General features: G+C 40.2%; 1 protein-coding gene across 5 annotated transcripts in view; it reads right to left on the reverse strand.

The window, feature by feature from the left end:
* Positions 1-501: 501 nt before the first annotated feature.
* The window catches only part of EYA4 (EYA transcriptional coactivator and phosphatase 4), a 250,553-nt gene continuing 238,245 nt past the window's right edge, over positions 502-12,809 (reverse strand). For 3 of the 5 annotated variants that reach the window (XM_037132776.2, XM_037132773.2, XM_053664948.1), the window contains 3 exons: positions 9,182-9,303; positions 7,103-7,203; positions 502-3,806 (listed from right to left, as the gene is read on the reverse strand). In XM_037132776.2, coding sequence (XP_036988671.2) covers positions 3,726-3,806; positions 7,103-7,203; positions 9,182-9,303 — 304 coding nt within the window. In that variant the 3' untranslated portion in view covers positions 502-3,725. Of the gene's footprint in view, positions 3,807-7,102; positions 7,204-7,241; positions 7,343-9,181; positions 9,304-12,809 lie in introns of all 5 variants that reach the window. The other 2 variants (XM_037132775.2, XM_037132774.2) reach the window with 1 other exon arrangement.

The following is a 12,809-nucleotide window of genomic DNA, read 5'->3' on the forward strand; positions in this document are numbered from 1 at the left end:
TTATGCATTCATTGGTTGCTTCTTGTATGTGCCCTGATCGGGGCGGGGGAGGGGGCGAGAAGGGGTTTCAACCAGCAACCCTGGTTTATCAGGATGATGCTCTAACCAACCAAGCCATGTGGTCAGGGCTAAACTATGTCTATATTCATCTCAAGGGGACTTGCTTTAAATAGTCTGAAAGGCATTATTTTTATCATTAATAAACTAGGACTACATTATTCATTATACCTGAATGTAGTACCTCTATGTAAACAACTACACAACTCACATCTTTTCAGTATACCAACCCTCTTGTAGTCTTAGTTACATTTTACTGCGTTACAACCTAGCTTGCCTTAAGTGCAAATTATGCAATTTAGGCACAAAAAAATGGAAAGTAAGGATAAATCAAGAAACCTAAACACAAATTTCACATTATTTAGAGTCAAGCTAAATATATACAACCAAAACTCTACAACATTGGATGGTGAAGAAAATGAAAACATTTCCAAAGGTATTTATTGAGAAATAGTAAAGATGTACATATTTTTACAAGCTTTTAATATTAATTTACATTTCTTTAAATTATGTAGGCCCCCATAATCTATATTTTACTAATACATAACAGAAACCCTTGACTTTGACTGTGAGATCTCCATCATGCTACCATAGTAAGGAGTCAAAATGCAACTTTGGCTCATGATGCTTAAGTTTGTTTTTTTTTTAAAGAAATACTAAACGCCATATTCACTGAGAATGTAGGCTTGTCATAAACAAATGAGCTGTAAAAAACCCATACCAAAGAATGCTGTTGACACTATTTTGCATCTTAGTTCACCAGAGACCAGGGGAAAATTTTTTTAGAGTTATTATCTACTTTTTGTGCACAAACTGCATGATTCTAAATGTTTTATTTTGCCTCTAAGTTTGATTTACAAACTTTCTCTGGGGCATCATGACTTAATCTTGTATGCTCTAATATTACACCAGGACGACCTATCTTGATATTTCAGGTGCAACACAAGATAGTTACCTTTCCCAGTCATATACCACACTTGTACATGAAGTAGCCATAAACTCATTTAAGTTGCAGAATATTTTTCAAACTTGTTTACCATAAGGCACAATATTTTACAAGTAAATAGAATGCGGATATTGCCAAAGGGGCTGGTTGCTTGTTGGTTAACTTTTTTCCACATCAGAAAGGAAGAGGATCTTCTGTTACTAAGGTGGGAAGGGAAGGGTTCTATTCTGAGCATGCTCAAAGTCACGTGACCAGCTGTGATGCTGGTTCCTTGGCCTGCTCCACTGGTGTGACAAACAAGCTCTTCTCCTTTGACCTAGCCTTCAGGTTTTGTGCTGGCAGCCTTTTCTGAACACACAATCAGAGGAGAAGCTGGGTGTGAGAAACAGCACAGGGTGAGGCAATCAGCGACCCTTTTCTTTGCTCTCTGAGGGCTTGTCCCTCTCTGCACCTGCAGGCTTAGCAGCATAAGAAGCCTTGCTTGCTTGATATGAAAAAGAATGAAAAATTTGGATGTAATGCCACAATTCTGTCATTTAAAGAAACTGGCCATACAGTAAAGATAATTTTGTTTTATTCACAGTAATAAATATTTAAGATTTTAGTGCACAAAATATAATTATTGATAATCAATGCAGCTCTTTAATTTTTAAACTGTTATTTTCAAGCTAAAGGCTAACAGAAACATAGAATTATTATTATTATTATTAGCATTCCCACCTTAATTTGTCTGCAACTGTACTTAGGGCAGAGGTAGCCAAAGGCTACAAAGTGTCAAGTTTAAGGTTTGCATGATGAATTCACAATCGGATGTAAAATTGGATCTCACTCTCCTTCTGCCCAGTGTAAACATGGCCTTCACATTTAGTAGAGAAATACAGGTTTATAGCCTGAAAAATAAAATCACATTTCTACACCGAGTGTTGTGATCGGTGTGCAAAGCACTGACCTTAGGGGAGCCACCGAAGCCACCTCAGAGGGTGAAGCTATCACAACCAGCCTCAGGTTAGGGCGCTGGCTGGTGGCTGGACTCCAGTCCCACGTTATGACATTTTAAATACAGGACTGCAGGTGCAGACATCATGCAAACACTCCTAGATCGTGAAGGCTTAAATTTCCACAAGGGAAATCATGTCACACAAAATGACAGGAGAACCTGTATCATGTTCCTAACATGGGCTACACACCAAGAGAAAAAAACATGCAAACACAACGATGCCAGGTTCCCCTTGCAATGAATGCGGTTCATTGTGCAGTAACAGTGCAGGCAGAAACTAAGATATGCAGGTCTCCAGTGGAGGGAAACTGGATTGATGTGTCAAGACAGAGAACCAGGTACTATTCCACTGTTGTAATTTCAGTACTGCTGCCAAGATGCGGCTCACTTGCTGATTTATTTTACGATGATATTCTAGGTAAAATTTTCATTGAGTCACTTTTTTCCTAAGAAGCCATCTGGGGCATCCACCTTCCACTACCAGGGATGTTTCATTTTTGCAATGGCATTGGAAAAATGTGCTCTTAGCTTTATTGTCAGCCATGTTTACTCAAATGTGAATTTCAAGCTGTCTTCCTGGCTTATTCTAAGAAAGTTTGGGTGATACTCGCTTATCATTTTTATAAAAATATTTTCTTCTATGCAACTTACACTTATCAAAAAGCCAAACTTAAAACAGTACAAGTCCTCATGAATATGGCTCTTAGTTTTCTCCAATAAAACGGTTGAAAGGATGCTCAGGACTTCGACACACATTTCACTTTCTAAGTAAAGGTCCCACAGTCTTTCCCAAACCTCCTGCTTCTGGTTGGATGCACTAATAGTTGCCTCATATAATTATTGGAATTATTAAGAACCCAAATAAAACACAAGCTTTCTTTTATTATTATTGTTTTCTTATAGCAACAAATAGTTTCTTGCTGATGTAGTATTAAGCTCTGATAGCTTGAATTTTAAATTTGGTCATGTTAAGATCACAAAGGTTTTTGTTTTTCATTATCTACAGAGATTCTCAACCAAAGTTACATTGTAACACACAAATGCTGTCTCGTCTTTAAGGCACAACACATCAGTATGAACGTTCTGTTCGCCAAACTTAAAAAAAGAGACGATATCAGATTCCCATTTCCCCTCCCTCGTCCCTCCCCGACAAATGAAAGAAAAATTGCATCCACTTTCAAAGTCAGCTGCTAATAAAGTCACAGTAAATTATTTTCATCAATAATTTACACAAATTACAGGTGTAGACAGGACTGTCCTTACACAGTCTGAGTGCATTCCAATTCAGATTTTCTGGGCTAGGTAGGCTAAAGTCAGATTCAAACCTCAGGGCCGAGAGGATCTCCCATGTTGAGGAATGTCGTTGCAAACCACCTTGTCAGACGGAGCACGTGGTGCTGCTTCGCTCTGTGCTCTGTGCTAAAGCTGTTAATTCCAGTTAGGACTCATTCCGTATGTACCAGCAACCTCCACAGATTATTATTTTTTTGTTAAATCATTAAAGTGTTGTAAATATAAGACCATAGAGCTTCCTTTCTGTAGCACTAAAGTTTAATTCCATTCAGCAATCTGAATTCTTCATTCTGGAAGTTTCATTCCAAATATGATATCATCCTTTAAGACAATTTATATGTGTAAAGCCAGAGGCATTGAATCACACATAAAAATTCAGTGTACTTGAAATATTAAAAAAAAAAACAACGGATCTCCAGCTAGAGAACACAGTTACAAATATTCTAATTCCAGTGCTTGATGTAGAGCCAAGAGGTCTGAGTGACTGGATATCCTCCAGAAGGGCATGTTGTGCTGTGTGGTTAAGGGGGTGGGGTGGGAGAGAGAAGGGGAAGGAATGGAGAGAGATCACCACTGTTGTCTCAATGAAGCAGCCATACACACAAGGATGTGTAGTCCACCCAAGTTCAAGGGAGGGAGTTTAACACAGGGATGATCATATATGAAGGCTTGGTAGCATCAATATGGCATTGTCGCAATAACAGAGAAATAGATCTGAACTGGATTGCAATGATAGGAAAAGCAAATACGGGGATTTCTTAGGTAGCTTAACACTGATTCTGCAAGGACACCACCCACAGCAGCACCTGGGAAAGCAGCATGGCCTCAAAATCCTAGGCAGCTGATGGGAGGTGAGTTTTAATCACTGCCTCACTCCCCACCTTTCACCTCTCAGTTAAAAATAACACTGGAACGGGATAAACTTCCCAAGCCCAAGGTCTTTTGCCCTTCTGAGAGGAAAAGAGTGAATCCCTTTCTGGGTGAAAGAGTAACTTGCAGCTGGACTGTAGGAGGATAGGGTAGAAAATGATGTAGGACGGCCAACTTTCCTACTGCTCTGGGGCGGCTGGAGCTGCCTGACCTGCTTCACTGACGGGACTGAGAGATGCTCTAGCGACCACGCTCGCTGGGGGAGACACACTCGAGGACACAGCACTGGGTTTTTATGGGGCATAGAGCCTTAGACACCCCAATGGCTTGTGGTCCCACAGAGATTTGCCAGTCTCTGGTATACATATGGTATCGAAATTTCCTAGAAGGGTATGATAGGAAAAAAATGTATAAAATGACTCCTCTGTGAGTGATAATAAAACAAAGGAACTCTGCACTGAAGCAATGAACAAAATCAAAGCATTATTTGTAAGTTTTGATTGATGACATCTTATAAAATATATATATGTATATATAATATGTATTTATGTATATAAGGAAAATGCATTTGTATAAAAATGGGGAATAAATTTTATCACAAAAGTTAAACATTAAAGTACTAATCACGATTGCTATATAATTCTTTGCTGTCTAGAATGATAGCCACCAGTCCCATGGGGGCACTGAGTGCTTAAAATGTGGCTTTTCCAGTTCAAAACACAGATTGAGTTTCAAAGACTTAGGATGTAAAAAAAGGATGTAAATATCTTATTAATAATTTTTATAATTGTTAGGTGCTGAGATAGTACATTTTGGATATATTGGGTTAAAGTATATTACTAAAGTTAATTCTATCCAATTTTACTTTTTAAAAAGGCGGCTTCTAGAAAATTTAAAATTACAAATATGGTTTGTATTATATATTTCTATAGGGGAGTGTACTTATACATTTCCTAAACTTTGAAATTTCTTCTTCAATTTAACCCCTATGTTTTTAGATCAAATTAAACACAGAAATTCACTCAGAAGTACTTTCTTTTTCATTCAGCTCAGATCTATTTGTAATAACAAAGTAATACTTAATATTTCTGCACATGCGATTTCAGCTACATTCAAAGAAAGGCATGCATTATGGGTACTACAGAAACCAGCCACCTGTGTTTCAAAATAGAACGATAAGCCTTCACCATCACCAAAACTGCACCTACATAAACAACCATTTGGAAACAGCATTCTATCCGAGGTTCTCATGCTCTTGGAGTCATGCCTTGTCTCCTGAAGTTTTAGGTGCAAAGCAGAAGCTATAACCACTGGCACCCCAAATCTAATTCTTCATGTCATGGATAACTGGGGTATATGTTTCAATTTTCTAAGGCATGTACTGTTTCAGGTTTGGAAAGGTGAATTTTATTAGCCTTCACACAACCATATGTGAATTCCACATAGGCTAAATAAAAGACACGAGCAATAAAATCTTCGCCGCAGTGGCCGCGTTCACTGGTATTTGCTGCGTGTTCTTATGGTGCCAATACGAACACAGAAACATGGACTCAGGACACTGACAAACTCCAGAAGGTGTCTGCACTGAGTGCAGCTGGAAGGAATTCAAACAGCAGTCAGCAAAGAAAGTTGTGCTTCTTGAGGCTGCATCCGCTGAGCTGGTGTGCTTTCAGGGTCGCTGACACTGACTAGGACCGAGGTGCTTTGTGGGAAGCTGAGCCTGCCAGGTTCTCTCAAGGTCAATGGCTTCCAACACATAGCCAGACCTTCTCAAGGGCGTGCTCTTTCCCTTTCTCCATTTTGCTGGGTTTGAATTGACTATGCACACAAATCACTTCCTGTCCCTTTTTACGAAAGCTCTAAAGTTATAGAGGATGCTGGTTGTGTCGTTATTTTTTGAAAACAAAAATCAGGTAAGCACTTCAGCACATGTAAGTGTTTAGTGAAAAGTTTATTAGATGATGATTTGAAATCTCCTCAGGATACGGAGGGCAACATTCTTTCTATGTGAAACAATGTAAGTGGATATGTCATTGTTTCGAAATATTAATTCATCATTTTGCTTTGTTTTATAAATGATATCACTTTTATCCTGGCTAGATAATAGTTTTGCTATCATTCAAAGAAGGAAGCAGTAAATCTCTGCTGTGTTGACTGATAGTCCCGTGTCTGGGCCAATCCTGATATCATTCCTCTTTTGATCTTAGACCAACTATTTAATAGTTTTTTAACTGCCTTGATTTCTTCTGCAGAAATATGGGCCAGATGAAAAGGCTTATGAGATCTTCTGAATATGTTCAAAGCCAGCTGCTTGGCTTCATGCATGTACCAATGGCTCACCAAAATAGACAACGCTCTTGTAGAAGATGTGAGGCATGTGGCCTCTAAGTCTCTACAACAGGTTGGCACAAAGGGATCTAAATAGTACATCCCATTCCAATAACACTTATTAAATTTTCTCACATCGGCTTCTGCCTCAGCTATTAAATCTACCCTAGCATTTGTCATCAGGGAGCAGAGGCACTGCTAGCCACTCACAAGGACCAGATGGCATAGAGAACGGATGGGGAAAAGGGTAAGAACCGAATCCCAGGATTTTCTATAAAGCTCATTAAACTTCTTTGTATTGTGAAATTCTGCGTGCTTAAAAATGGTTATATTTTCCCCTTCTTTCTTACAGCCCATCACATCAATGTGTGTTATACATACACACACAAATACATATAAATTTTCCTGTATTTCCTATTGAATTTCAGGCAAAAAAAATGCTAGACTCCAAATGGTTTATTTGAATGTAAGTATTGACTTTCTCATGCTCTTACCACTTTGAATCTATAAATTTACATCATTTATCAAGGTGCCATTGGACCAAACGACAGGAATGCAAACAAAAAAGCTTGCACCAGAAGTACCACACCAACGTTGTTGGAGACGGTTACCTTTTTTGCTGCCTGTTCTTCTTCTACACCATCCCCAATTACCACATACACTACTTTTCTGCCAAACCTTTGCATTATTCGTTCAAAGCAACTTTCTTTTCCTGGAAGATAAACGAGATAAAGTTCAGAGTGAAGTTACCTGGTTAGCGGCATGTTCCTCATCCCGGCCATCTCCAATCACAACATAAGTTATGTTAGTGCCAAATCTGGACACTATACGCTCAAAACAGCTTTCCTTGCCTGAAAGACAACGCACTGCTTATTCTTCCAGCCATTGCATTCATTAACCTAAAGATTCAGATACGGTGTTAAATGCATTTCTCTTGAGCATCAATCAATCACTTAAACTAGCTTCCAATCTCTGGGTTCATGAAATCAACAAATACGTTTGAATAACGGAAGTCTGTACTCGGGACAGATTGTTCAATAAATGTCTTCCATGCTTCGAAAAATCTGTAGGGTTAAGCATTTGACCGAGAGAAAATGTTAGTATCTCCTGCTGTACCAAAAGGATATCCGAACAACCTTATAAGCAACTGTAAGTTTGAACACTTACCTCTCCATTCCATATATCAATTTTATCCAGTTTTTAAAAAAATAGTATTGGTAAGCCAGCTGAAAATACTGTGAACTGGCAAAGGTTCACCCATAAGGAAAGAGGGATATTAAGATGTGAATTTACCTTGATACATAATTTTTCTTCAAGTGGCTGGGAGCTAGTCTGCTCAGACTCAGTGAACTGGGTGCTGTTTGAGCCACAGCCTTGGGGACATAGTGCCCTCTGACTGCACTATGGGAATAATACCATGGAATTTCTACGAGCTCTTCATCTTTGTGACCTTGGCACAGTTCTCTGAATTTCATTCCCAGAATGTTCATGTAGTCATGGTTACACTTTGCCATGTGTCTTAATCTGAGAGTTTCAAAAAAAATTAATGGCTTAAATGAAAAAATGAAAATGATTTTTTCAGATTAAATGCTTGGAATAATTTGCCAATAAGAAAAATATTGTCTTTCCTAGAAGAAATGTTTATCCTCAAATAAAACTATTTGGTTTGTTGTAAAGCAAAGTTCTGTGTATTAATCCTGCTCGCACGAATACAGACACTTATGTAAAAATGACAGGGGTCAACATCGGGGCTCTGAACTTAGTGCTTATTACGAGGTAGGACTGGCCTGACCAAAGCTCTGCCCTCGCTCACTGTGGTCCCGAAACAGCTGCAGCCGGGCCTCCTTTTGCCTCAGTCAGTGTCAAAGCTCCACAAGGCCCAGGGCAGGTTATTTTTGGGAGGGGATTTTAGGATTTTGAACTTCTGTTGCCAAAGTGCCAGAGCCTAAATTTGTTGACCTTCAGGCCAAGTTATACAACCCATCTATTTCCCCAGCCATTTCCTTGACAGACAGGGAATACTTGAGCTGTTTTCTTTTAACTCTTTCAGGATGGCAGGCTTGATGAAGTTTTGTTTTTGCAAGTTTACTAGACGTCTTAGTGCATGAAAGGCACTTGAAAGCCCAAGACGGCCCCACAGATAGACATGCCCAAAACAAGCAAGGCTGTGGTCCTCTAACTGCTACTGAGCATTTCTGGAAATGTGGGTTTCCAGTCATTCCTGTGTTATGATTGTTCCAAGTATGTTTTCTAATTCATGAAATCAACTTTTTTCCAGAAATTAAGGACACTACTTCAATCCATCTGATACTCCTCTGCCAAAATAGGATTTTTGTGTTAAATTCAGATTATACACGCAAGGATAAAATATTATGTACCATATTGAGTAAAACATTAAATACCGTGGATAGAAATTCCATGTATTATTCAGATAGCATGTGATGTCATGATAGATAGGTACATAATGAGTCAGAATGATCCAGATGCTGAGTTTGGGCAACAGTTTTCATAAAATTTGCCCGGGTATAATGAATTGCAGGGGACTTTGGTACTGAGGGCTACCCGAATTTGCTTAATATTCTAACAGCAAAATTTATGAAACAGGGACTCATTCAGAGACACACATCAAGAAAATCCCCCAAACACAGAAGTGAACACATTTCATACAGATTTAGAAGCAATCGTCTTACCTATTTTAGTTGCACTGTAAATATTCTCAATGGGGAAAGCACCTCCTAAACTATAGAGCAGAACCTTCGCAAGAGCTGGGATCAGTTGGGTCGTCGTTACCAAGACATTTACGCAGTTACTCCTAAGACAGGGAGGAAATATGCACATTTGTTTTCTAGTACTAAATAGAGTCTATCAGTACAAATTTTAAACTACCACTGTGGTCTCTCAATTCCATAATAAACAGCACCTGATAACCTAACCTTCTATCACTCAAGGACTGCCTACCACCTGGCAGGCACCATGATAGACGCTAGGAATACTCCTCAAAATGGGGGACACAGAAGGAAATGGGCAAGAAGAACTTGTGGGTATATGATGTTTTTCTCTCCCTCTGGGTCACAGATGGCTATGGAGAGAGACACGTAAATAGACACCTGCAATATTAAATGTGTTCTGTAAAATTATAAATATCTCATCAGGTCCTTCTGGAACCTCAGAGAAGAATACCTACCTCAGCCTTTAGCAACCATGAGAAGATTATCAGAGGGAAGATGGCCTAACTTTGATTTTTAAAAGCATCCAGAGCATAAATAAATAAATAACTCCAGAGCTGGTGTTTTTTAGGGTGCTAGAGCTCAGTGCCCCCGTTTTCAGACCCTGGAAGAGTAGAGGACACAGATAGGAAGAAAGCGAGAGGGTGGGCAACCGGAGTTCCTGGATTTTGCATGAGTAACAGTGCAGAGAGTCCCATCGAGGGGCTGGTGGATGATAAAGGGTCCCGAAGGAGAAAAAATGGAGGGATCCTTACGTAGCCCAGAAGGGATCCCTGAATCTTCTCTTCAGCAACACCAAAGGCAAATTGTGCTGAATGGCGGAAGTTTTAATCCTCCAAAAACACTCTATCCTTTGAGAGCGAGATCCCCATTCTGAAATTTACAGCTATTTCTTTCATGAAAGTACTGGGGTGGAGGAAAATAAAGAAACTCCCAGAGAGCAGGAAGAGCTGTGAATTGGAGATCCGGGGAGAAGGGACTGCAGGGAATGGGAGCATCCTGCTTTGAGGGACCCCCAAACCACACCTGTGAAACTGGGAATCAGAAGGCATGATGCTGTGGACCTTTCTCTGTCAGACATTCTGCACCGCCAGCCTTCTGTGCATATTCGTGGGGGCTGCCAAACATTCTCTAGAATTCTCTAGATTCATTTTCAGGAACCGGGCCTCAACAGCAACTTAGAAGAGCAAGTCGAGTGTGGATTCATCCGGGGCAGCTACAGCCCTCACATTCACTATTAGGCCTAGATTCTTTCACATGTCATTTGTAAGGAAAAACTGCAGTTCCCTCAAAAACAATGACAACACCTTGATAAGAATGACCTTTTGTAAGATTTTCATTTTTCGATGATCTCCATAGACATCTGGTTTTATTTATAATAGGAGCTCTGAGCCCTGGAGCAAATGATGATGCTATCCACTTACAGGAGATAAAGAAAGTGGGTTCTAGAGGCAGAAGTTTAATAAATATCGTCACTATAATCCTGAATTTTACTGATGAGGAAAAAAGACCCGATTTGCCTATTATCAGACAGAAACTTCCCAAACAACGGCAAATTATGAAGAATGATACAGACACACATTACTGTAATGTGGCACTTAAAGTTTTACATACTATTTTGCCAAAAGAAGATGCTATTCAATGTCACATATAAAGGAAGATTGCAGAATGAAAACTTGGTAGAACAAAACAAGGCAGAGACTTCTTAGTTTAGAGATGTGGCTTTGAACTCTTGCTTTGGCACTTACCCTGCGATCGGCTGACTTACACCATTTCTTTTTTAACTTACAAACACTGACCATATTTATAACCTGCGTTGTATATTTGTAAAGCAGAGACAAAAATAAAGAAGAAGACGAAAAGCATCGGTTCTCTCACCACCCAGAGATGCGTAACGGCTCCTGCTTCTGCACACTCACTTGCGGAGTTCCTGTCTGCACACAGACTTTTCCCATTAGGGTCACACTGTGTGCGTACGATTGCATTCTACCTTTTTCCATTTCTGCATAACATGAGCCCATTCATTTGTCAGGCTGTCTATTATTTCCCGTCTCCCAACAAAACATAACATGTACAAAGTACTCTTTCATGTGGCTACACCATCATTTTTTAAAGTTAAGTTTGGTCACTTAGATGGTTTTTGATTTCTCAATATTATAAATAATGCCACCTCATGTATAATTTTCCCGAAACATTTATTATGTCCTTTGACCCTATTCACAGGAGACTTAGAGTCACAGGGTACAAACTTTGCTGAAGGCTCTGACTCCTGATTCAGCCATGTTTCGTATAAGCGTCTGTTTTTCTGGTATCCAGACATCTTGTGAAAATCACCGGCTGGGTAACTCAGGTGAACAACTTCGCACATTTCACGCACTTCAATCTTCGGTGCATAATGACGTACATCACCCTTCCTTTCCTTGTTATGCCTGATTTCTTAAAAAGCACACATTTGTGTAGTTCTTTTAAGGCCATGTGTTTAATAGTAGTCTCCATGCAACTACATTCTATACAACATGTATATAATCTGTATAATAATGCAGGTTTTTAGCCACCTAGGAGACTCTTTTCAGAAATAGTAAAAGTTGTTGCACTCCTGCCCAGAGAACCGCACATTCACCGCACTTTGCCCACAATTTCAGGGGCTCAGTTGTCCTCACATCTCAGCTCTCTGGACCGCTGGTCTCCGTGTCAGCAGCTCCAGAGATCACGAGGCAGCAAGTCTTGCTGTCAGAGCACCTGTGACTGTTAGGTCCTCGCATGGAGCAGGAACCTTCCCCACTCAGCCATCCTGTTTCTCTCCTTCACCGACGCGGAGAAATGTAACTCATGTTCAGCCCGACATCTCCAGCAGCTGCATCGGTGGTATTGTTCCGCACAAGACTGTTCTTCAGAATGAACTCAGTGGTTTCCCCCTCCAACTGTTCCTTTCATGTGGCTTCCACAGCCTGAACCCTCTGGCCACCGAGACACACGATGCTTCAGATGTGTCACGCCCATTGGGATGCGTGCTCAGAACTGGGCAAAGTGCTCTGTCCTGGCTTCCCCAGTCTGACCCAGGAAGCTGCTCTCCCACCCTTCCCCTCCCCACCTGGCCTCTGCCACGTCGGGCAGTTGCTGGTCATGACCGGTGGACAGAAGTCGAGCGCAGGATTGGACACACACCTGTTTACTCCGTGTTCTGAACAGTGGCCTCTCTTCCTTTTACCCTGCCAATGTTTTTCTGTATCCCGACTCATTCAGTCTAAATACCCTCTTTTTTTGTGACTTTTGTGTTGCCCACACTTTTCTAAGCAGGCTCTTGTGTACTCATCTAACCTGGATATAAAACGAAGGAATGGAATAGTACAAAGATTCATCCCCACCCTACTGGCCATGTCTTTCCAGATCTATATATTATTTCATTCATTAGCATTTATTGCACATGGTGCTCAATAGTTACAAGTCTATTCAATTACAGTATTGAGACTATAAGTCAGCACTTCACCGTTTAGTTCAGGAAACACAAAGGTTACAATGTTTTGAGATTTTTCTCTTCCTTTTGTGATGCATTTGAGTCATGCATATTGTCTATAACGACACAAGGACTTAA

The sequence above is a fragment of the Artibeus jamaicensis genome, unplaced genomic scaffold, assembly GCF_021234435.1.
Source record: "Artibeus jamaicensis isolate MK-2021 breed Jamaican fruit bat unplaced genomic scaffold, CSHL_Jam_final contig_387, whole genome shotgun sequence".
Lineage (NCBI taxonomy): Eukaryota > Metazoa > Chordata > Mammalia > Chiroptera > Phyllostomidae > Artibeus > Artibeus jamaicensis.